Source organism: Papio anubis, chromosome 2, assembly GCF_008728515.1.
Source record: "Papio anubis isolate 15944 chromosome 2, Panubis1.0, whole genome shotgun sequence".
In the NCBI taxonomy this organism is placed as follows: Eukaryota; Metazoa; Chordata; class Mammalia; order Primates; family Cercopithecidae; genus Papio; species Papio anubis.
In genome coordinates this window covers 33,180,111-33,207,166 of record NC_044977.1, presented here as the reverse complement: position 1 = coordinate 33,207,166, position 27,056 = coordinate 33,180,111, and the positions used below count along the sequence as shown (strand labels likewise).

Here is a 27,056-nt window from a genome sequence, read left to right as displayed (position 1 = left end):
TAGCATCAATGCCTAAGATGTTTGCAGACACAAATTGAGCCTCTCTGTAGTGATGACACTGTCTTTTTTTTTTTTTTTTTTGAGATAGAGACTTGCTTTGTTGCTGAGGCTGGAGTGCAGTGGCACAATCTCAGCTCACTGCAGCCTCCACCTCCTGGGTTCAAGCGATTCTCCTGCCCCAGCCTCCTGAGTAGCTGGAATTACAGGCGCCCACCACCAGGCCTGGCTAATTTTTATATTTTTAGTAGAGACTGAGTTTTGCCACGTTGGCCAGGCTGTTCTTGAACTCCTGAGCTCAGGTGATCCACCCGCCTCAGCCTCCCAAAGTGCTGGGATTACAGGCATGAGCCTCTGTGCCCAGCCAGTGAACACAATTTTTTTTAGGAACCTTTAGCGTTGCATTGTGGAATCCTGGGATTCCATAGACTACAATGTGAAAATTAAAACTTTAGTTAAACTTACTCATTTTGAATATATATTACCATTTATTCATATGTCATATATTCATTTTGAATATTTTCATTGTTTTAATATAATGTATGACTGCTTGGTGAATACAGTACTTATTTTCTGTAAGACATCTAAAATTAGTCTGTTATTTTCTATAAATAGGACACCTAAAACTAATGTGTGTTCATATCTAAATTGAGAATACTGGTTCCCAGAAAGAAAAAATTTTTGGTCCCAGGATTTTGAAACCATTTTAGCCATTAAAATCCAATAAATGTGTATATTTTATAAGAAAACTTTTTTTTTTTTTTAAAGAAAGGCCACCTTTTTTTACAGAATACTGTGACTGATCTAACAGTTCATCGGGCAACTCCTGAAGATCTGGTGAGTTTAATATCAAAACTTAAGTCATTTATTCAGTGTTTTATTTGGTATTTGACTTGTAACCTTTAGAATAGAAACTATAGGCGCTTCCTGGAAGTTGTTCAGTTATGTTTAATCTTGTTTACGTCTATGTAAAATCAAAAAGCCTGGCTTCTGTACTTCCTGATTTTAGCTAGGAATGTCAATTAGTATGTATTAGAGTTTCATTAAATATGTTGTGTTTATAGTTGAAATCTCTTCAGTCTAGTACTGCCCTATATATATCTATCTATCCGCCTTTTAAAAAATCTATAGATAGCTTCAGCATTATTTATTACTTCCCTATACAAACATACTGTTCTAGTCAATGTAATAATTTATCCTTGAGTGTGCCATGTGTATTTCCATGTCTGAGCCCCCATTCCTTACTTGGAACAGTTTCTGTACCTTCTTCTCTACCTGTTCAAATCTTAGTTTACTTCCTTATCTTAGTTCAAATCCTACTTTTTTTTTTTTTAAGTTTCCACTTGGGTTTTTTTTTTTTAGATTTATTGAGATATAGTTAGCATACCATAAAATTTACCTGTTTAATGTGTACAGTTTGGTGATTTTTGGTATATTCAGAGTTGTGCAACCACTGTCACTAATTTTGGAATGTTTTCTTTACCCCAAAATGAAACCCTGTACCCATTAACAGTCATTCCTTGTGCCCAGTTCTTCCCAGTTTGTGGCAATGACCAATGTACTTCATGCTTTTATGTATTTACGTATTCTGGTCGTTTCATATACGTGGAATACAACACGTGACCTTTTATGTCTAGCTTCTTTGTCTTAGCATAATATTTTCAAGGTTCATCCCTGTCGTAGCACGTATCAGTCTCTGCCCACTGCAGCCTCCACCTCCTGGGCTCAAGCCATCTCCACCTCAGCCTCTTGAGTACCTGGGACTACAGGTGTATGCCACCACACCTGGCTAATTTTTGTATTTTTTGTAGACACCGGATTTTGCCATCTTGCCCAGGCTGGTCTCGAACTCTTGGGCTCAAGCAATCTGCCCACCTCAGCCTCCCAAAGTGCTGGGATTATAGGCGTGAGCCACCACGCCTAGCTCATATTAGTTCTATATTCCTTATAATTGCCAAATTATATTCCATTGTATGGATCTACCATTTTATTTATCTGTTGTTCAGTTGGTGGACATTGCATTGTTTCTGCTTTTGTGTTGTTAGGAATAACGCTGCTGTGAACATTCATGTACAAGATTTTGTGTGAACATATTCAGTTCTTTTATATGTATACATCTAGGAGTAAAATTGCTGAGTCATGTAATTTCTCCATATTTAACTTTCTAAATAATTGTCAAACTGTTTTACAAAGTGGCTGCACCATTTGCATCCCCACCAGCATGTATGAGGCTTCCAGTTTCCCCACATTGTTACTGTCACCTTTTTCACTTTAGTTCTCTTAGTAGGTGTAAAGTGCTGTCTCATGCGGTTTCAATTTGCATTTCCCTAATGATAAATGATGTTAAGCATCTTTTTATGAACTTTTCGGCCATTTGTAATATATTCTTTGGAGAAATGTCTATTCAAATACCTTCGTCATTTAAAAATTGGATTATTTGTGCTTGTATTATTGAGTTATAAAAATTATATATGTATTCTGGATATAAGTTCCTTATCAGATATAATTTGCAAGTATTTTCTCCCATTTTCTTAGTTGTTTTTTCAGTTTCTTTATGGTGTCCTTTAAGCAGGGAAGTTTTTAATTTTGATGAAGTCAAATTTACCTGCTTTTTATTTTGTCACATGAGTTTTTAGTATTATATCTAAGAAACTGTTACCTAACCCAAGATTCACAGAGACATACTCCTGTGTTTTCTTCTAAGAGTTTCATAGTTGTAGTTCTTATATGTAGTTCTTATATGTAGTTCTTATATGTAGAACTATGATTCATTGTAAGTTAATTTTTCTGTACGGTGTGTGGTGGGAGGGGGGCCCAACTTTGCTAATGGATAATCATTGTCCAAACAGCATTTATTGGAAAGACTATTCTTTCCCCCTTGAATTATCTTAGAACTCTTGTTGAAAAATCGCTTGTCCATAAATATAAACGTTTATTCAGCACTCTCAATTCTATTTCACTGATTTACACGTCAGTCCTTATGTCAGTACCACATTGTCTTGATTACTATAGTTTTCTAGTAAGTTTGAAGTCCTGTTTTTGAAACTGACCAGCAGTTATCTCCTCTGAACTATTACTACCTAACTAAGGCATTGAGTATATGACATCTAATGTATATCATTTGTCTTTATATGGATATGCCCAATCTCCATGGGCAGATTGTTAATGCTTTTGAGAGATACGGACCATATCCTATACACCTTTGTGTACCTGGGAGTCTTAATCCTAGTACGTGCTCATTAACTATTTACTGAGAATAATAATGATGCCCAACTGACTTAATATTTTTTAAATGAAAAATTTCAAACTCAAGGGAAAATGGAGACAAAAATAGAAATAACTGCCATGTACTGTTCACCCAGATAGAATAGTTATTAAAAATTTGCCATAGTTGCTTCATTTATTGTACCTTTTTCTTTTTTCACTGAAATATTTTAAAGCAAATTCCAGAGAACGCATCATTTTGTGCTTACATATTCAGTTTGCATCTTTAAAAAATAAGCCTTTTTTTTTTCAACATAACCACAGTGCCATTATTACATCCAACAAAAGTAAATACAATTATTTGGTATCATCTAATACCTAGCCCATATTCACATCTCCTCAATTGTCTAAAAAAAAATCTTCGTTTGTTTTTTGTGAGTCAGAATCTTTGTGTAATATTTGTTATTATCTCTTTAATGGATTGATTTCTTATTTACATGGCGAAAACTCAGCAGTGCACTTTATCATATATGTTCATGTTCATAGTTCTGAATACTAGAGTACTTATAAAACCAAATATCTGATTTTATTTTTTAGCCACCTTAGTGAACCCTCCCCTCTGACACTTGAGACCTGTGGCGCGTATCTCTTCTTGTACTTCAGGAACTCTACTTCCCTGACATCTATATTTTCAGTGACCCACTTCCACATGAGGCCATTGAAGGGCTACACACTGCATTATTAGTTCTTGGTAGTGATGTGATGATCATGAAATGAGTGTGTCTTTGCCAAAGATGACTTAGTGGATTTTGTACCTTTTATGTTGTGCTCAGTTAGTGTGTGTATATGTGTGTATGTGTATATTTAAAAAAATGCTGGTTTTGACCCATGAATTGATTTTATCATCCATTAAGTGAGTCCCAACCTGTGGTTTGAAAAACACTAGTTTGCTGGATAGTCTTGCAGAAAAGTAGTAGAAATTATTATTTCTTTCTGTATATCTTTTAGGTAGGTTTACCAGCTCTATATTCTTCTTTAAGATCATTTTTGAAAATTTAGGGGACTGAAAATTTTGGCTATGAATGTATATAAATATGTATATATCGGACCAGGAAAAGTTTAAAAAGTGATGAACTAGAGGAGGTGGTTTCACCATCTGAATAGGCAACTTTGTGTCTGAAAGATTCCTTTATGTACTTTTCTCTTCTATATAGGTACGCCGTCATGAAATACACAAATCAAAGAATAGAGCATTAGTACACTGGGAACTCCAAGAAAAAGCTTTGAAGAGAAAATGGAGGAAGCAGAAACCTGAAACTTTAAATCTTGAGAAAAGAAGATTGTCTATCATGAAGGAGGTAATGCTAAACTGCATTAGAGTTAGAAAGAGAAGAAGGAGATAAATAGGGTTCTTTTTCCTTCAATTTGATTCACTTTGGAGAGACTCTAGTAATCACTGCGTTCTTATTCAATAATCTACATGTGGACTTCAAAAAAAGCAACAGAGTGATGATTGGAGTCTGGTTTGGTGGTTTGAATTCCTGTTCTACAACTTACCAGCTATGTGACCCTAAGTAAATTATTTAACTTTTCAGCTTGAATTTTGTCATATTTCAAATTATTATTTGCTTGTATTGCTATGAGATTTCAGTGATATAATACTTATAAAATGAATAGCAAAATCTTTGCTTATTCCTCTTTTTATATGTAAGCTGCTGTAATTATTTTTCTCAGCTTAACAGCAGTGCTGTTAGATTACTTTGAAAAAAAATAATAATGTTGTATGCTTGTCCAACTGAGTAGTAAGCAACTTGTCTTTGGCTTAACCTTTTGCCAGACGTGGGGTGTTTGGATAAGTAATCAGATATGTAGGGATAAACAATATGGGAAATAAGAGGAAACTACAGCAAATAACCTTTTTAAATTTGAGTTGAAGTCATTGTAAAGGAATGTGCTTTGTCTTTAGTGTTGCTCCTTGTTCAGATTGAAGCTTACGTACAGCACTTAGCTGTCTGACCTTTCATGGCAACTTTGAATCATACATGGTCTTTGAGGAATTTGTTAGGCTTCTTATTGAAAGAAAGTCACAGTCTTAGACATCATCAGAAAGAATAATATCTTCCAAATAAATGTTTACATGAGCTTGAGAAAAGAACAGTGGCTTGACTGAGAGAATGCTTCTGTACAGATTATTATCTTTTAGTGATCTTGGACAAGTCACATACATTTAAATGTTATGTGGTAATTCTCAGTGAAAGGCCTAAAAACAGATCTCACCACGAAAAAAGGCAGCCTGCTTGAATTGCATCAGACTCTGGGCTTTTTTTCCTTTCTCTAGTGGTTCCTGCTCATGTCCTGAATTTCTCATACAAGTTATAGATGTGGTAGAAGTAGGTGTTTACAGAAGGGTGGTGAGAGACAGTGAGTGATGTTTCTTTGCCTTCTTTTTGTAGATCTGCTGCTTCAGGCACTAGTGTAGTGGTTCTCAACTCTCACTGCACATTAGAATCAGTCAGAGTCAAGAAGCCCCATTAAAAAATTATGTAATAGCTGGGTGTGGCAGCTCATGCCTGTAATCCCAGCATTTTGGGAGGCCAAGGCGGGCGGATCACCCAAGGTCAGGTGTTCAAGACCAGCCTGGCCAACGTGGTGAAACCCCATCTTTACAAAAATACAAAAATTAGCTGGGCATGATGGCGGGTTCCTGTAATCCCAGCTACTTGGGAGGCTGAGGTGGGAGAATTGCTTGAACCTGGGAGGCGGAGGTTGCAATGAGCTGAGATTGTCCAGGCTGTCTCAACAACAACAACAACAACAACAAAACCAAAAAAAAAAAAAAAAAAAAGCTCCTAAAAATTAGTCGGGTGCAGGGGCAGGTGCCTGTAGTCCCAGCTACTCAGGAGGCTGAGGCAGGAGAATTGCTTGAATCTAGGTTGCAGTGAGCCGAGATCGTGCCACTGCACTCTAGCCTGGGCATCAGAGTGAGAGTCTGTCTCAAAAAAAAGAAAAAAATCTCTCTCTCTCTCTCTGTATATATAACTATATCTGGACTGTATACCCAGAGATTCAGATTTAGTTGACTTAAGATGGGGCCCCATGTAGGTGTTTTTTTAGACAGTTCCTATGTAATTTTAATGTGCTGCAGGGGTCGAGCACCTCCGCTCTTACCGGGATTCAGGTGTTTTCTGTCTACCAGCGTACCTTGGAGATAATTTCCTGTCAGTGCTTAGACATCTACCTTTTCTTTTTGATGGCCAGTAGCATATAGATGTACCACAATTTATTTATCCTGTGCTTTATTGGTGAACACTTAGGTTGTGTATTAGAGTACAGTTTAAGCTTCTGGAAATAAAAAAAGACCGTCCTATATGTTTTGTTTTAAACAAACAAATTTATTTCTGTTTCATGAAACAGTTGAGAGGAAAGTGGTAGCTGGTAGGGAACTCTGCAGTCCTTTATTACACAACTTCTGTCTCTGAATACAGAATGGCCATAGCAGCTTCCTTCAGCTATATGCCAGCCAGCAGGAAACAGGAAGAACGGTGCATGCTACTCCTATTACATGTCACCCAGAAGTTCTGGCATATATCCTGTTGGCCAGAAAGTCATCACATGGCCATTCCAACCTACAAAGATGGTTGGGAAATCTAGCTGTCTAATTGGCTAAAATGCAGGAGTTCTGCTGTTAAAGGAGAAACCAAAAGAACATGGCTGGATACTTAAGTAGTACTGTCAGTACTTAAGTAGTACCCACAGATTGTTTTCTACCTTGCTACTATCAATAATGTAATAAATATCTTTGAAAATGTTTTTGGGTACACATATATTTGTAGGATAAATTCTTAAAAGTAGAATTGCTTAGTCAATGGATATGTGCATCTTTTATTTCAATGTTGGTAAATTTGCAATGTCTCCGTTTAAGGGATGCAGTGGACCAAAGGAAGAAGCCTCCTTACACATATTCACATAAGCTTCATCACTATGTATTAAAGCTAACAGGACCCATCCACCTAAAGCTGGACTCCTAGATTAACATAAATTAAGAGAAAGATCTTTGGCCAGCATCATCTCAGATTTCATTTGCTGTAAGATGTACCCATGCCATGGGAATCAAGCAAATTAGGGTTCCCTCTCACTCATGGAGAGGGAGGCTTTCAAAATAATCTTATGAATCCCCAAAATGTAATAACTCCTAAAGTCTCTTTGTAATTCCCCAATTCTACCTGGTGTCTATTACCATGGTACAAAAGGGCTAAGATGACGAGTTTCTGATAATGACTTTTTTTTTTTGCAAGGACTGGGATCCTTTGAAAATCCAACATGTGTACCACCACTTACAGGTTTAAGTTTGTGCTCTGCAAACTATTTGAGGAGTAATATATGCAGTTAGGCTTGTGAAAATCAGTTTACCTATCAAGAGGATGGGCTTTATGAGAGGAGTTATAAATCTAGAAAGAAGAAGTAAAAGCCAGTACAGTGATCTCTGACCACTCACACCATTTTTCCCAAGGGCAGGGACTAAGCAGGAGTGTCCAATCTTTTGGCTTCATTGGAAGAAGAAGAGTTGTCTTGGGCCACACATAAAATACATTAACACTAATGATAGCTGATGAGCTAAAAAAAAAAAAGTTGTGAAAAAAAATCTCATAATGTTTTAAGGAAGTTTACAAATTTGTGTTAGGCCACATTCAAAGCTGTCCTGAGCCACAGGTTGGACAAGCTTGCACTAGCAGAAAGTGACAGATAATGGCTTTTACATGAGACCTCGTTATAATCAGTATCAGGTCTCAATATGGTTAATAAGATTATTTATAATCTTCATGTGTCAATTCCATCTCTTTGTTTTGATAGATCAATGCTTTTTAAAAAGTAAACTCTTAAAATTGTTATTAGGAAATAAGCTTTGTGTAATTTTTCTAGTATAGTGAAAGATTATACTCATTCATTCACATTATTTCCTAAGTTTGTAATTGCTTGTACTTGCAAGATGGCTAAGCAGGAGTAGAAATTTGGTTTGTGGGATAATATGATTTAAGTTATAGCAAAATTCTCAAACATCTCTAGAGTGGTATACAGGTTTTCAGTGTTTCCATATCCATCTACCACCCCGTAGGGCTGGGGAAGGGTTGTTGACTGGGACTAGACTCTGAGTCTTCTGGTTCTAATGTGCTCTTGACTTGATACCATTCCAAAGCTTAATGTTTGTGGAAGGAATAAATTCAGGGCTTTCTTCTTACTAAGCCAGCCAACCTGCTTGGCTATAGTGGGGGAAGAAGGGGAAAAATGAAGAATGTGACTCTTGCTGTTTTTCTTTCTGTGTCCTAAAACAATAACTGAGGTCACATTATGTATATACTTGATTCCGTAGTATAGAGAAATTCTGGTAAGAGCATTTGTTACCAGGTATTTTATCAATTTGAGTCAGTGTTGGAAGCTGAGCTGTTTCCAAGTACTTTTAACTTAAGAATGCCATCTGGTGGTGGTGCCGAGAGAATTATCTGGCTTTTACTCTAGCCTGTGGCCTTGCTTATAATTATGAAAGTTTCTAAGTTGAAAGTGCATAATCAGAGGCACTACTGTAAATGTTACTTTTTGTGTTCCTACCTCTCCAGGGTAAAAACTGATTTGTTTTTAAAACACAGAAGCCTCACATTTTTTGTTTAATCCTAAAACTCATATCTTATGTCATGTCTTTAAAGTTGTAGGTCATGACACATTAGTGGGTTACATTAGTGGACTCTGAATTCACTCTAGTGGTTGAAACACCTCTAAGTTTATGGCTCAAAGATTCATATCTTTAATCTGTGTTTTTCAAACTATGGATTATAATTTGTTAATGAATTGTGAAGTTAGTGAGTTGCTGCCAACGTTTAAAAAATAGAATAGAAATTTACAAGAAAATATCAGTGGTTCTCATGGAGCAAGGTTAATTAAAACTTTTATTTTGTATACATACACAAGTATATATGTATATATGTGTAAATATATATATTTGCATGTGTGTAAATGTCGTGGGTCACAATTGTGAGTATTTCTTTGATTGCAGTCAAGTATTTGAAAGCCAGTAATTATTGTCATAGCCCCATCTAGTGGTACTTAAGGATATTACTGCTGAAGGATTTTAGGAAGGTAGCCTATGGTTATTCCATGCTCCTGGCCTTTTTATAGTCTTTTCCTTTGTGATTTGAAAAATTATTTTTATTTGAAAAATACATGTTTATCTGAATAATAATACTTGTCATTAACACGTGTCTAGATTCTTTCTGATCAATACCAGATGCAAGATGTGTTGGAGAAATCTGATCATCTAATAGCTGCAGCAAAAGAGCTGTTTCCTCATAGGCGCACAGGTATTCAATTCAAATAAAAGCTTCTCTTTTTTATTAACTATAGCCCACAACTATTTGGAATAATTTAAAATCCTTTCTTAGGCATCATATTATTTGTATTACAAGTATTATAGGGTGGATTTACAAGGGTTGTTAGGGTTAGAGTCATTATAATCTGTTTCCTTTCCACTAAGAATATTAACTAGTTGTGTTACAAATAATTCAGCTAAGGAAAAGTAAATTGTTTTAATCTACTAAAATATCTTGTGGTGTAAAGTATAGGATTTTGTAATTTTAAAATGTGACTTGAGTAAAGCTTAATTTGAAACCTAAAGCAACTTCAGTCTCTATAAAAGGAACTTTGCCTCTTGTCGGATACATGCATTATTAGTGTGTGTAGTTCATTGTTTATCTTAATCTTCTAGAAACATCATTAATTTTTTGTGTAAGGTTGGAATTCCGGCTTGCCAATTTATTAGTGTTACTCTGGGCTAGTTAATGTCTGTGAGTTTCAGTTTACTGATCTGTAAAATAGTAATAGTACTTACAGGGTTTTATGAGAGTAAAATGAGTTAATATATGTAAGTATGTTTAGAACAGTGCCTGGCATATAGTAAGCACTACATTAATGTGAGCTGCTGTTTAAGATTTTCATATGATGATGCAAACCAATGGCAGTATATAGCTTGTGAAGTCAGTTTAATTAAATGAAACAAATCATCACAACTTCTTTTCCTTTTACAGGGTTTCCAAATATAACAGTGGCTCCTGATTCCTCTCAGGGTCCCATTGTGGTAAATCAAGATCCTGTCACCCAATCTGTCTTTAATGAGTCTGTCATAGAACCTCAGGTAATGTGTTCTACTCACAGCCATAACACTTATGCTGAAAGGAAGTTTAAGTTGATATAGGCCTTGTAAATATTTTAAAAGTTTAAATATCAACAAGTGCTAGTTGTGGTTGCTAGATTTGCTGTTACTTAAGTGTATTGCACTTTCTGTGAGTAACGTTTGTACCAAACAAGACTGGATAATAATAGCTAACATTTATTGAGTGCTTACCTAGTAGGTGTATATACTGTTGTTATCCCCATTTGGCAGATGAAGAAACTGAAGCTGAGAAAATTTAAATGACTTGGCCAAGATCACATAGTTTGCATCAGAGATGGGATTCAAATCTAGGCCACGTGGCTCCACAAGACTGCCACCATCAATCATTGTGGAAACAGCGGGGAGTCTTTCCACTTGGAGTCAGGTGGATCTACTTACTAGCTGTTTGATCTTGAGCTGATTTCTTAAAATATCTGGGTGGGCTCAGAACGTGTTTTGCTTCTTTGTTTTTTGTTAAATGGGACTAGAATATACCTGATATCGTTGTTGCATGGATCAGGTGAGATAGGTTATGTAAAGTTCCTGGTGTAATACCAGGAACATAGTACTTCATAAATGTTAGTCTCTCTTAATGTATTAGGATATTTAAGAAACAGCTTCCCAAGAAACTTGCAATTTATCAACTAGTTATATGGGAGAATTGTATTACACTAGTAAAACATTAGTTAGCTGTGTTCTAACCTAATGGGAATTCTTAATTAATGAAAATGTTTAGAATTTTGAGATAGTAAACTTTTTTAAAAGCCCATGAATAATTTAATACTGAAATAAAACAACTTATGCATGACTAGGACTCAGTATCTATTTAATGAAATTTCTTAAGTTATAGTTTCTGTGAAAAAAGAAAAGAATCATCAATTAGAGGGATATTCCTAGGGAGTTGCACGGTCCAGAATCATAAAAGATATGTTAATTATATTGTTTCATACTTCCAAAGGCAATTAAGTAAAATGTTACACATATTTTAAATAGCCCAAAACCTTTTGCCATATTTCCAGGCAAAAACCATTTATGTTTTGGCACTTAATGAGAAGTTAGCTTTCAGATAGTTGGAAATTTAATCACCCTAGAATGTCTTATTGCTGTAGTATGTTCAACTGAAGATTTTACTTTGATTTAAATAAATCATATAGTGAAGTGTGCCCTATTTATTTCAGTCACACTTTAAGCACTTTTTCAGTTAATTGGAGCCTGGAAACAAGTACACGATGTATCCCAGCAACATGGAATAAAGCAGTCACATTTTATTCTGTTGAAGAGTCCATTCTCACACCTGAGCCTATTACCATTAATACAGCAGTAGAATTTCAAATTAATGTTACTGATACAACTAATTTACCTACCTGGTTTAAGTTCTTTATCAATTTACAGCTGATAGCAGATGAAAAACAGTGATGTGAGCCTCTCAAAGCAGAGGTAGCAGAGAAAAATGGCGGTGAGGGAGGAGAGAGAGGACACCTGGATAGATAAGCAGAGGACCACTATACATCAGAAGGGAAATTGGTGTTGCTGTAGATAATCTTGAGTCACCAAGAAAAAATGAAATTATAACTGAATTACTTAAGTTCTCTGGGTCCTAGTTTCTTCGTCCATATAGGAATTAGTGAGACTAAACCTACTCACTTATTCATCATGTAATATTTCAGATCATGCACTAGATGCTAAGATACATAGATGATTAAGGCATGTCTCTGTCATTGGATTAGGGAAGTAGCAGGAGTTGAGGTTAGAGAGACAAATAGGACCTAGGTCCTGAAGGACTAAGGACTGGAAAGTAAAAGTAGAGCCACTGAAGGATTTTAAAGAGTGGAATCATGATGAGATCCAGTATAGTGTGGAAGGTGGATTGGGGAGGGACAAGACTGGAGAGAGGGTCTGGTTAGAAGACTTAGGTGGGCATCTTAGTGAGAAGTGGTGAGGGCCTGACCCAAAGCCCTAGCATTTGGGAGGCCAAGGCAGGTGGACCACTTGAGCCCGAATGTTGAAGACCAGCCTGAATAAGGAAGGAAATAAAGGAGAATAGGGATAGACTTGAGTGTGGTTAAAATGAGGTAGAGTTGGCAGAATTGGGTGGCTGATAGGACAGGACAGGTGAGAAAGAAGGATAACTCCTCATTTGCTGGCTTGAGCATTTGAGTAGATGGTGACGCTCTTCATGGTCTTAGGTAATATTGGCAGGAACAGAATTTCTGGAAGAATGGTAGGAGGGGTTAGAAAGCTGTTCAGCTTGGACCTATGGAGTAGGGATATCTTTTTTTTTTTTCTTTTTTGAGACAGGTTCTTGCTGTGTCACCCAGGCTGGAATGCAGTGGCACAGTCATGACTCACTGCAGCCTCTACCTCCTGGGCTCAAGCAATCCTGCCTCAGCCTCTTGAATAGCTGAGACCACAGGTGCACGCCACCACACCTGCCTAATTTTTGTATTTTTGGTATAGACGGGGTTTTTCCATGTTGCCCAAGCTGGTCTCAAACTTGGGCTCGTGTGATTCTCCTGCCTTGGCCTCTTAAAATGCTGGGATTACAGGAATGAGCCACTGTGCCTGGCCAGAATAGGGATGTCTTATAGGCAGTTGAATATGAATGTCTAGGGCTTAGGACAGATCTGGGTGTGAAGATAGAGGTTTGGAAATTAATAGCATTTCATTTGTAATTATAGCTTTGGAATTAGATAAAAACATTCAGAAAGTGGATCAGATGAGGGGAGAAAAGGTTGATATAGGCCTTGTGGTAAATATTTTAAAAGTTTAAATATCAACAAATGCTAGTTGTGGTTGCTAGATTTGCTCTTACTTAACTGTATTGCACTTCTGTGAATACCGTTTGTACCAAACAAGGTAAGACTGGATAATAATAGCTAAAATTTATTGAGTGCTTACCTAGTAGGTGTGATGTGACTTGAGTCACATCAGATATAAGGAAAGGGTAGAAAAATAAGATCAGTAAAGGAGATTGGGAAGGAAGGGCCAGAAGAGTAGGAGAAAATCTAAGAAAATACGGTATTATGGGAGTTAAAAGAAATGTGTATCAAGTAGATTTTTTTTTTTGTTTTTGGAGACAGGGTCTCGCTGTGTTGTCCAGGTTGGAATGCAGTGGCACGATCACAACTCACTGCAGCCTCGACCTTCCTGGGCTCAGGTTATTCTCCCTCCTCAGCCTCCTGAATAGCTGAAACTACAGGTGTGGGCTACCTCACTTGGCTAATTTTAAAATTTTTTTGTAGAGATATGGTTTCCCCCATGTTATTCAGGCTGGTCTTCAACATTCGGGCTCAAGCGGTCCACCCGCCTTGGCCTCCCGAAGTGCTAGAGTTTTAGGCATGAGCCACCACACCTGGCCAAATGAATTTTAAAGGAAAGAAATGAGTGGTCAGAAAAGTAAGGGAAGGCAAAGGCAGAAATATCCGTTTGATTTAGGAATGAGTGTGTTGAGGTTGACCTTGTAGAGAGCAGTTTGAGTGGAGCAATAGGGCAGAAGCAAAGTTGCAGGGCATAGGTGGTGAGTGAGGAGGGTGGAACAACTCTTTCAAAAAGTTTGGTGGTAGAAGAAAGAAGACATATATAGCTTAAGGTAAGTATAGGGTCAGGTTAAGATGGGAGAGGCTTGCTCACATTTAAATGCTGGTGAACTGAAGCCACTACAGAGAGAGATGTTGAAAATGTTCGAGGGATAGGATAATTGATAGGAGTGGAAGGATGTGAGAGGATTTGTGTTCTACAACATGTGGAAGGCTTAGGAGGAGGGACCTCTCTTCTGTTATGACAGAAAAAAAAAAAAAAGAAAGTCTGAATATATATCTAATCAACTTGTGCTATTTTTATTGTTGTGTTGAGACAGGCTCTTAATTATGTAGATGGTGAAGAAGAAGGAACTATTAATAGCCAGTCAGGAGAAAGTGAGAGTGAGAATGAGAATGATTTGGATAACTCTCTAAACTCTCAGTCTAACACAAATACAGACAGGTATGTGTATATGGCATAAATACTACAACTCGTAGCTTTTTTCCATGGCTGTTTCAATGTTTGTCTATTGCATCATTTTTCTATTAAGTGGAAGTTTGTTTTTATTTAAAAAGTTGTTTATTTTGATATTTCAAAATAATTTGCAGGGATAATATAAAAAGCTCTTATATACTCTTTACTCAGATTCATCAATTATTAACATTTTCCACATTTCTTTTATCATTTTATCTCCTTTTCTGAGTATGCACACACATACATGCATGTACATGTGCACCCCTCATCACCTGAGTAATATACATTGTACCCAATATGTAGTTTTTTATCCCCCACCTACCTCCCGCCCTCCGCCTTCTGAGTCTCCAAAGTCTGTTATATCACTCTGTATGCCTTTGCATACCCATAGCTTAGCTCCTTAGCAAGTAAGAACATGTGGTATTTGGTTTTCCATTCCTCAGTTACTTCTCTTAGAATGATGGTCTCCAGCTCCATCCAAACTGTTGCAAAATACATTATTATTATTATTTGTGTGTGTGTGTGTGTGTGTGTGTGTGTGTGTGTGTGTGTGGCTGAGTAGTATTCCTTGGTGTGTCTATACCACATTTTCTTTATCCACTCATTGGTCGTTGGGCACTTAGGTTGGTTCCATATTTTTGCAGTTGACTAACACACATTTTTAAAGAACTATTTGGAAGTAAGTTGCATGCTTCATGTTCCTTTATCCCTAAATACTTCAGTGCGTGGTTCCCAAGAAAAAGAGCATTCATTCAGATAAAATCACAGTGCAATGATCACAATCAGGAAATTACATTGATTTGACACTATTATCTAATCCATAGACCTTATTTTGATTTCTCCAGTTGTTTTTTTGTTTTTTTGGATGATTAAAGAACTAATCGTAATCACTTATTATATTTAGTTTTCATGTCTTTTCATTTAAAAAAAACCTGGAATCTTCTAAAATCTAATCTTAGTGTTTCTTTGCCTTTTATGACATTTTTATAGTTTTGAAGAAGTACAGGGCAGTTATTTTACAGAATTCCCTCTAACTTGACTTTGTCTTATAATTTCTTCATTATTAGACTCAGCTTACTTATGCATTTTGAGCAGGAATACCCCTAAAGTGATGCTAAGTCCTCAGTACGGAATATCAAGAGGCGGTGATACCTTGGTTTAATTATTGGTGCTGTTAACTTTCATTGTTTGGTTACAGTGACGTCTGCCATAGTCCTTCAATGGATTATACTGTTTTTTCTTTTATTTATTTTGATGTTTATTTGTCACATACTTGGGAGCTTCTTCAAATAATTCCGGTGTCCTTTTAACGTATCTTCTTTAACATTTAATTTCTGGCACAACATAGCTCTTATTATACTTTCTCTTCTCCGGAATCAACCATTTCTTCAAGAATCCTTAACTCATTTTATTAAAGAAGTGTGTTTAGAAACCAAGCTCTAAGTATTAGATGTGTTTATTGCACTTGGCAGTTATTGTTTTTAGACCAACAGATACATATATATGCACACATACATATATATACCTATAGTCATATATATATGAACATATCTATATTAGTATCTAGTTTTCTGTCTATTTAGCTATAAATCATGAATTTACAGTGATACTTCCAAGTCCAATTTAACACTATTGGTTTTATCTTGGTCCTTGCTTATTCCACATTTGTATCACTCTTCTTTAACACTGAGCAGCATGTCTCCAAACATTACACAAGTAGATTTATTCATATTCAATCCTGCAATACATAGAAAGTAGTTTTGGAATTGCTGCGCCCATACTAATGCAAAAATAAACCTGCTAAGTAGAGTTGAAGATTGTTTGCAGATTTCTAAAAGGTTATTGTATTCATTTGAAATATAATTAGGTTCATTTGTTTCTATTTGTATTCAATTTTAGGTTTTTACCTCTCTTTTTGACAAAATTATACAAAAAGCTGTTTTTAGGGTAGTGTCACCATACCCTATCCCTTCTAACTAGTTCCCGTCTACACTTACCCTTGTAGATAATCAGTTTCCTTAGTTTTTAAATTTATTCTTTCTGTGTTTCTTTTTATAAATGTAAGCAGATATATATATATATATATATATATCTCCTTATTTTCTCTTCTTTCTTATATAAAAGGTAACATACTATATTTGCTTTTATTTTACTTTATTTTAATTGACAATAAATGTGCATATTCATGGGGTACATAGATGTTTTTATACATATAATGTATAGTGATCAGGTTGGGGTAATTAACATATCCATCTATATTTACTTTTACCACTTAATAATATATCCTGGAAATCTCCCGATAGCTGTTTATAAGTTGACAGAGATATTTTTTCTTCATTTTTATAATAAAATCAAACAGTTGCATAGTACTACATTGTGTGAATGTACCGTAGTTTAGTTGACCATTCTCATATATATGGTAATTTAGGTTATTTTCAGTATTTTATTTTATTTTTCATTTTTTGAGATGGAGTCTCATTCTATTGCCCAGGCTGGAGTGCGGTGTCACCATCTTGACACACTGCAACCTCCGCATCCCAGGTTCAAGTGATTCTCCTGCCTCAGCCTCCCAAGTAACTGGATTACAGGCATGCGCCACCAGGCCTGGCTAACTTTGTATTTTTATTAGAGACTGCATTGTTCGGCTCCCACTTAAAAGCGGGACATGCGGTGTTTTTGTCTTTCTGTTCCTGCATTAGTTTGCTGAGGATAATGGCATCCAGCTCCATCCATGTCCCTGCAAAAGACATGATTTCATTCCTTTTTATGGCTGCATAGTATTCCATGTTTTATTACATTAACTAGAGAGAACTGGCATCTTTATGACATTGAATTTTGCTATCCAAGAACATAGTGTATTTTTCCGTTTGTTAAAAGGTCCGCTGCTTTCTTCAGAGCCGTCAGGCATAGACATTTAAGTCTGATGAAGCTGTGCCCACAGCTGCCCCTTCCCCCAGGTGCTCTGTCCCAGGGAGATGGGGGTTTTATTTATAAGTCCTTGACTGGGGCTGCTGCCTTTTTTTCAGACATGTCCTGCCCATTGAGGAGAAATCTGGCAGTCTGGCCGCAGCGGCCTTGCTGAGCTGCAGTGGGCTCTACCCAGTTTGAACTTCCTGGTGGCTTTGTTTACACTATGAGTGTAAAACCACCTACTCGAGCCTCAGCAATGGTGGACTCCCCTTCCCCCACCAAGCTCGAGCCTCCCAAGTCGATCTCAGATTGCTGCTGTGCTGGCAGCGAGAATTTCAAGCCAGTGGATCTTAGTTTGCTGGGCTCCATGGGGGTGGGATCCGCTGAGCCAGACCACTTGGCTCCCTGGCTTCAGCCCCCTTTCCAGGGGAGTGAATAGTTCTGTCTCGCTGGCATTCTAGGCACCACTGGGGTATGGAAACAAAACAAAACAAAACACTCCTGCAGCTAGTTCGGTGTCTGCCCAAATGGCCCCCCAGTTTTGTGCTTGAAACCCAGGACCCTGCTGGGGTGGGCATTGGAGGGAATCTCTTGGAGCCAGACCACTTGTGTCCCTGGCTTCAGCCCCCTTTCCAGGGGACTGAACAGTTCTGTCTCGCTGGCATTCTAGGTGGCACTGGGGTATGGAAAAAAAAAAACCAAAAGACACTCCTGCAGCTAGTTCGGTGTCTGCCCAAATGACCCCCCAGTTTTGTGCTTGAAACCCAGGACCCTGCTGGGGTGGGCATTGGAGGGAATCTCTTGGAAGACCATGGGAAAAGTGCAGTATGTGGGCCAGAGTGCAAGGTTCCTTAGGCTCAGTCCCTCATGGCTTCCCTTGGATAGGGGAGACTTTAACACCTCATGGTCAATATTAGACAGATCAATGAGACACAAAATTAACAAGGATATTCAGGACTTGAACTCAACTCTGGACCAAGCAGACTTAATAGACATCTACAGAACTCTCCACCCCAAATCAACAGAATATACATTGTTCTCTTACTTCATTGCATTTATTCTGAAATTGACCACATAATTGGAAGTAAAACACTCCTCAGCAAATGCAAAAACGGAAATCATAACAAACAGTCTCTCAGACCACAGTGCAATCAAATTAGAAATCAGGATTAAGAAACTCACTCAAAACCGCACAACTACATGGAAACTGAACAACCTGCTCCCGAATGACTACTGGGTACATAACTAAATGGAGGCAGAACTAAAGATGTTCTTTGAAATCAGTGAGAACAAAGACACATCATACTAGAATCTCTGGGACACATTTAAAGCAGTGTGTAGAGGGAAATTTATAGCACTAAATGTCCACAAGAGAAAGCAGGAAAGATAGAAAATCGACACCCTAACATCACAATTAAAAGAACTAGAGAAGCAAGAGCAAACCAGTTCAAAAGTTAGCAGAAGACGAGAAATAACTAAGATCAGAGCAGAACTGAAGGAGATAGAGACACGAAAAGCCCTTCAAAAAAATCAATGAATCCAGCAGCTGGTTTTTTGAAAAGATCAACAAAATAGACCGGTAGCCAGACTAATAAAGAAGAAAAGAGAGAAGAATCAAATATATACAACAAAAAATGATAAAGGGGATGTCACCACTGATCCCACAGAAATACAAACTACCATCATAGAATACTCTAAACAACTCTATGCAAATAAACTAGAAAATCTAGAAGAAATGGATAAATTCCTGGACACATACACCCTCCCAAGTCTAAACCAGGAAGAAGTCGAATCCCTGAATAGACCAATAACAAGTTCTGAAATTGAGGCAGTAATTAATAGCCTACCACCCAAAAAAAGTCCAGGACCAGGTGGATTCACAGCCGAATTCTACAGAGGTACAAAGAGAAGCTGGTACCACTCCTTCTGAAACTATTCCAAACAATAGAAAAAGAGAGAATCCTCCCTAACTCATTAAAATGAGGCCAGCATCATCCTGATACCAAAGCATGGCAGAGACACAACAAAAAAAGAAAGTTTCAGGCCAATATCCCTGATGAACATCAATGCAAAAAGTCTCAAAAAAAATACTGGCAAATGGAATCCAGCAGCACATCAAAAAGCTTATCCACCACAATCAAGTAGGCTTCATCCCTGGGATGCAAGGCTGGTTCAACATATGCAAATCAATAAATGTAATCCAGCATGTAAACAGAACCAAAGACAAAAACCACATGATTATCTCAATAGATGCAGAAAAGGCCTTTGACAAAATTCAAAACCTCTTCATGCTAAAAACTCAATAAACTAGGTATCAGTGGAACATATCTCAAATTAATAAGAGCTATTTGTGACAAACCCACAGCCAATAGAATACTGGATGGGCAAGGCAAAAGGCAAAGATGCCCTCTCTCACCACTCCTATTCAATGTAGTATTGGAAGTTCCGGCCAGGACAGTCAGGCAAGAGAAAGAAATAAAGGGCATTCAAATAGGAAAAGAGGAAGTCAAATTGTCTCTGTTTGCAGATGACATGATTGTATATTTAGAAAACCCTATCGTCTCAGCCCCAAATCTTCAAGCTGATAAGCCACTTTAGCAAAGTCTCAGGATACAAAATCAATGTGCAAAAATCACAAGCATTCCTATACACCAATAACAAACAGCCAAATCATGAGTGGACTCCCATTCACAATTGCTACTAAGAGAATAAAATACCTAGGAATACAACTTACAAGGGATAAGAAGGACCTCTTCAAGGAGAACTACAAACCACTACTCAAGGAAATACGAGAGGAAACAAACAAATGGAAAAACATTCCATGCCCATGGATAGGAATAATCAATATCATGAAAATCGCCATACTCCCCAAAGTAATTTATAGATTTAATGCTATCCCCATCAAGCTACCATTGACTTTCTTCACAGAATTAGGAAAAAACTACTTTAAACTTCATATGGAGCCAAAAAAGAGCCCACATAGCCAAGACAATCCTAAGCAAAAAGAACAAAGCTGGAGGTATCATGCTACCTGACTTCAAACTATACTACAAGGCTACAGTAACCAAAACAACATGGTACTGGTACCAAAACACATATATAGACCAATGGAGCAGAACAGAGGCCTCAGAAATACACCACACATCTACAACCATCTGACCTTTGACCAACCCGAGACAAACAAGCAATAGGGAAAGGATTCCCTATTTAATAAATGGTGTTGGGAAAACTGGCCAGCCATATGCAGAAAACTGAAACTGGACTTCTTCCTTCCATCTTATACAAAAATTAACTCAAGATGAATTAAAAGAGTCAGACGTAAGACCTAAAACCCTAAAAACCCTAGAAGAAAACCTAGGCAATACCATTCAGGACATAGGCATGCGCAAAGGCTTCATGTCTAAAACACCAAAAGCAATGGCAACAAAAGCCAACATTGACAAAGGGTGTCTGATTAAAGAGCTTCTGCACAGCAAAAGAAACTATCATCAGAGTGAACAGGCAACCTACAGAGAGGGAGAAAATTTTTGCAATCTACCCATCTGACAAAGGTCTAATATCCAGAATTTACAAGGAACTTGAACATATTTACAAGAAAAAAACAACCCCATCAAAAAATGGGTGGAGGATATGAACAGACACTTCTCAAAAGAATACATTTATGTGACCAACAAACATGAAAAAAAGCTCATCATCACTGGTCATCAGAGAAATGCAAATCAAAACCACAATGAGATACCATTTCATGCCAGTTAGAATGGCAATCATTAAAAAGTCAGGAAATAACAGATGCTAGAGAGGATGTGGAGAAATAGGAACGCTTTTACACTGTTGGTGGGAGTGTAAATTAGTTCAACCATTGTGGAAGACAGTGTGGCAATTCCTCAAGGATCTAGAACCAGAAATACCATTTGACCCAGCAATCCCATTACTGGGTATATACCCAAAGGATTATAAATCATTCTGCTATACAGAAACATGCACACATATGTTTAATACATCACTATTCACAATAGCAAAGACTTGGAACCAACCCATATGTCCATCAATGATAGACTGGATAAAGAAAATGTGGCACATACATACCATGGCAGCCATAAAAAAGATGAGTTCATGTCCTTTGCAGGGACATGGATGAAGCTGGAAACCATCATTCTCAGCAAACTAACATAAGAACAGAAAACCAAACACTGCGTGTTCTCACTCATAAGTGGGAGTTGAACAATGAGAACACATGGACACAGGGAGGGGAACATCACACACCGGGGCCTGTTGGAGGGTTGGAGGCTAGGGGAGGGATAGCGTTAGGAGAAATAAATACCTAATGTACGTGACAGGTTGATGGGTGCAGCAAACCACTATGGGATGTGTATACCTATGTAACAAAACTGCACGTTCTGCACATATAGCCCAGAACTTAAAGTATAATAATAATAATAATAATAATAAACTAGGAAAAAAAAGTCTACTTTTCTGTTTTTCACCCGTGTCTTAACATTTCTCTCATATAGATTTTGCTTATTTCTTATGAGTTTATTCCTAAGTATTTTGGGGCTTTTGTTCTTCTTTTAAGTGGAATTTTGTCTTCCATTATACCTCCAAACTAGTTATTCTTTGTTTTTATGAAAGCTACTGATATCCGTGTGTTGCCTTGATATTCTGCTACTTTATTGAATCTTGGTTGAATTAGTTTTAGCACTGATTTTCTAGGGGTTTCTAGGTTGACTGTCATCTCATCTGCAAATAGACATTGTTTTCCTTGTTTTCTAAGTCTTTCACCTCTAATTGGTTTCTTTTGTATATTTTATTAGTTCTAGGACAGTGTTCTATAATAATGGAGATAGTGGGGATCCTTGCCTTGTTTCTGATTGTATGAAAATGCTTTTATTGTTTCCTTTTAAGTAAGGTACTGGCTTTAGTACTGAGGTCTTTTTTCTTTCTTTCTTTAAATTTTTAAAATCATTGTTATTTTTAGTCTTTTTTGAGACAGGGTCCCACTCTGTCACCCTGGCCATAGTGCAGTGGCATGATCACAGCTCAGGTGATCCTTTCACCTCAGTCTCTCACCTCAGCCTACTTCAGCCTCTAGTAGCGGGACTACAGGCGTGCAACCACCATACTCAGATACATTTTTTTTTAAAAACAGTGCTAAGGAAATCCCAGTCAATTCTTGTTTTCTTGATTGTTTTATTTTAATCAGTAATAAGTTAATTTTATCAGACTTTCAGTATGTATAATCATATGAGTTTTCTGCTTATGTCTCTTAATATGGTGCATTATGTTATGAGTTTCCTAATATTGCACTGTCCTTGCATTTCTGCAATAAATTCTATGTGGCCATAATGTGTTATTTTCATTAATGGAGTATTGGAGGTTGTTTGTTAATATTTTATTTAGTATTCTTGTGTTAAAATTCATAAATGATATTCTCTGTAGTTTTTTTGTGTCTGCAACCTTTATCAGATTGAGATAACAATGTGATACTTGATTTCATAAGAACCATCTGGAAGATTTTTCTAATTTTTTAAGTCCTGGAATAATTTATATAGTACTGAGACTATCTGTTTTTTGAGGCTGATAGCTTTCCTGCTTTGAAACTATTTGTGCATGTGCATGGTGCTTTTTTTTTTTTTTTTTTTTTTTTTTTTGTGGTGAAGTGCCATAATAACTTTGCTTGTTTATTTAAGCTTCTATTTCTTCTCAAGCCAATTTTTATAAGTTATATTTTCTTAGGAAATTTTCCATTTCATGTAGGTTAATCAGTGTATTTCTATAGAGATGTACTAATAATCTCTATACTTCTAAAAAAATTTTGTTTCAGTGCTTACTTGTTCTCCTCAATCATTTATTTTGGTTTGTTCTCTTTCTTAAAATTAGGTTATTTAGTGGTTTGCCTATTTAATGAATTTTTCAAAGAACTAACATTTTTAACTTATTAGTTAGAGGTCTAGTTTTCTGATTTCTTCCTCATCAATTTTTGCTTTTATCTTTATTTCCTTCCTTATGCATTTTTTTGGTTTACTTTGTTTTTCTAGTAACCCTAGTTGAGAATTTAATACATTAATTTTCATTCTTTTATTTTTAATTGATAAACATGTTTAGGGCTCTGAATTCTACTCTGATCACTACTATAAATGTGTACCATACATTCTGGTATATAGTGTTTTTTTGTTACTTTAGGAATGAGGTAATTTCAGTTTATATTTTCATGTTTACTTAAGAATTGTCTAATAGAAGATTTAAAAAAAATTTCCAGAGTCTCTTTGTTTTTCTAATTTTATTACATTACATTCAGAGTGTGATTTGTAATATTTCCACCTGTGGAACTTAATGATGTTTTCTTTGTGACCTAATATATGATCAAATTTTTACAAATGTTCCATGTATGTGCCTGAGAAGAAGGTATATACTCTAACAAGGTATAAAGTTCTAAAGGTATATCCATAGATCTACCTCATTGCTTATGTTGTTTAATACTTTTGTATCCTTACTTATTTTTGCCACTATTTTCTTCTGAGAATGGTGTATTAAAGTCTCCTACTACTAGTATGTTTCTATTTCTCTTTGCATTTTATGTTTAAGTATATTTAATTGTTCGGTGTTAAATACTTCCTTTCTTATAAAAGTGATTATTGTGTTTTTTGGTACATGTGTTTTGGAACATAAGTGTTATATCTTCATTGTGATTTTTAACTTTTAGCATTATAAAGTATGCTTTGTCACATTTAATACGTTTTGACTTCATTTCTACTTCGTCTAATATCAGGAATGAAACTTCTACTTTTTTCTTGTTTCCAATTTCCTGGCTTATCTTGGCTTTTTACATTTAGCTTTCTGTATTTTAGATCTTTAATGTATTTAGCCTTCTGGAATTATTTTGTATTAAGTATGTCTCTTGTATACAATGTAGACTTCAGTCTTGACTTGTTAGACAATTTGAAAATATTCTTCTTTTAATTGAAGTAAGCTTATAACACTTACTGGTATGTTTGATGTTAACTTCACATTATTTTATAGTACTGTTTATTGTACTACAATTACATTTTCTATGTGATGTTTCTTCTCTGTTCTTTTAAAAAATTTGGTATTTAGGAAGTTTGTAATTTTGTTCTGGTGGTTACCTTTGTATATATACCTTTTATAGAGCCTTTAATCTTGTTTTCTTTTTTTACATACCATTGTCAGGTATGTCAGTTAAAATTTTTTTTTGTTTTAATTTCTACCTATTGCCTGTACAATAAGTGAGTTTTTCTATGTTCCTATTCTTTCCATTATTTTCTCTCTATCCTTCTCCCCATTTTTAGTTGTATATTTTGCTTCGACAGAACATGAAGTATTTACATACTATGCTTCCATGTGTATCCCATTTTTGTTTTTGTCTTATAGCTACAATTAAGTATATTAAATATCCCACAAGTTTGGTGGCTTAAAACAACAGAAATTGATTTCTTTCCAGTTCTGGGGGCCATAAATCCAAAATCAGTTTCACTAGGCCAACGTCAAGATATCAGTAGGGCCACACTCCCTCCAGAGGAGAAGCTGCTCTGGAAGAGAATTTGCTCCTTGCTTCTTCCAGCTTCTGAAATTGTGGCTGCAGCACCCCAATCTCTGCCTCTGTCTTCACATTATCTCTTCTGTGTGGGTGTCAAAGATCTTCCTCTGTCTCTTATAAGAATATACATGAAATAAGAAAAAATTAAAAAAAAAAAAAGAATATACGTGATTGCATTTAGGGTCTACCCAAGATAATCTCCCCATCTCAAGATTCTAAATTGTAACTGAAGAGGCTTCGCCCACCCCTTTTTTGCCATATAAGGTAATAGTGACAGGTTCCAAGGTTTCGGACTTGGAATATCTTCAGGCATTATTGTTTAGCCTACCATGGTCCTTCCAGTGGTCCCCAAAGATCCATCCCAATATCCTTCAATTTTCAGCTTCATTTCAAGTTCAAAATCTCATCTAAATATCATTAGCTCAAAAGTCCCAAATCTGATCATCTAAATCAGTTATGGGAGGACTGGATAGAATCCATCCTGGTGCAGAATTCTCCATTTGTGGTCCTATGAAACTAGAAAACAAGTGGTCTGCTTTCAAAATACCATGATGGGACAGACATAGGATGAAAGTTATAGACATTTCCATTTTTCGAGGGAAAATCAAGGAAGAAAGATATCAGCAGTTCCAAGCAACTTTGAAATTCAGCAGGGCAAATACTATTAGGACTAATGATCTGTGACTTGAATCTTTACCCTTCTGGATCCATGGCTCTGCCATGTACCTGTGGCTCTGGCTTTGGCCTCTGTGCCTGTGGATCTGCAGCTATGGCCACATGTTCTTACTTACTTGTGGGAGCTAAAAATTAAAACTATTGAACTTATGAAGATAGAGAGTAGAATGATAGTTACCAGAGGCTGAGAAAGGTAGTCTGTAGACTTTTTGGAGTCTAGCACCCTTCCTTCATTTCATCCTGCCTTTGTGTCTTTCAATTCAAGCTAGCAGTATTTCTGTTGGTATAACATTCTCAAAAGATCTTGTTCTTGTGTATGTCATGGTCTTCTATTCCATAGACAGATCTTTCCTGGATAATCCCATCTTTATTGTTAGCTTCTTCTGAGATCATTGGGAGGACCCATGAATCACATGCTTTAGTCAGAACTAGCAAGAGGTTATTCAGCCACACTCTTGCCCTTCTCTCCAGAGTATGCTTTCCTAACAGCGACTTTACTAATCTCTTGCAATTTGGACAGGCTGAAAACTTCTCAAAACATCAAGTCCTGGTTCCTTTTGCTTAAAGCTTTTCCCCCCATTTATCTCTTTGTTCTTGCTTTTATACTAAGCCTCCAGAAGAAGATAGGTGGTACCTTCAGCATTCTGAGAAATAAACAAGTGAATCAGACAGTTGAAACTTAAAATATCAACCTTATCAGTGATAAAAATGTTTATAGCATAATGCTTAGCTCTGTAACCAATGTACTTGTAATTACTAACCCCTAAACTGCAGCGCCTCTTCTCACTCTATCTAGCCTCTCCCTGACACACAGGGGCAGAGTATGCTGTGGTCAGTTTACTTCATTGATGGGCAGAGACTGGCTGCTCTGTGGACAGGCTCCTTTGTAGGACAGAGAAACCAAAAGGAGCTGAGCCATATATGCTTAATTACTTTACTCTAGAGAAAGAGAGAGGAGGATGGAGCCATACCACAAAACTGCAGAAAGGGCAAACATGCCTATGTTAGGGACTGAGGTAGGTAGGAAACTGGGAGGCAGGTGGAATGATTCTTTCTAACACTGAGGTGATAGGCATTTTTGCTATCTACCTGTCTTATCAGTTAAAGTGAATAGTGTTTTTTCTTTGACCATGAATTACTAAAAGCTCCTTCAAATCAAACATGTAACTATTTGGACAGTTTAAATGATGGCACCTATTTTTATATAAATTAGTATAATATACATATAAATTAAATAATATAATTTAAATAATATAAATATAATTTAATTTATATAATAAAATATAATTAAATTATATAATCAATTTATATAATTAAAATATAAATTAAATTATATAATTATATAACATTTATATAATGATATATAACTAGTTATATAACTATATTATATAACTATAATTGATTATATAATTAAATTATAAGATAATTAAATTATAATTAAATCTATATGCATATTCATATATAAAATTAAATTTATAATTATATAAATATAAATTACAATTATATTAATTTATAATATAGATAATA

General features: G+C 36.3%; 1 protein-coding gene across 5 annotated transcripts in view; it reads left to right on the top strand.

Annotated features, from left to right (window-relative positions):
- Positions 1 to 27,056, top strand: part of SPICE1 (spindle and centriole associated protein 1) — a 75,570-nt gene that overhangs the window by 21,695 nt on the left and 26,819 nt on the right. For all 5 annotated transcript variants that reach the window (XM_017955147.3, XM_009199995.3, XM_009199992.3 and 2 more), the window contains exons 3-7: positions 787 to 834; positions 4,416 to 4,559; positions 9,458 to 9,551; positions 10,275 to 10,381; positions 14,256 to 14,380. In XM_017955147.3, the coding sequence (XP_017810636.1) occupies positions 787 to 834; positions 4,416 to 4,559; positions 9,458 to 9,551; positions 10,275 to 10,381; positions 14,256 to 14,380 (518 nt within the window). The remainder of the gene's footprint in view (positions 1 to 786; positions 835 to 4,415; positions 4,560 to 9,457; positions 9,552 to 10,274; positions 10,382 to 14,255; positions 14,381 to 27,056) is intronic.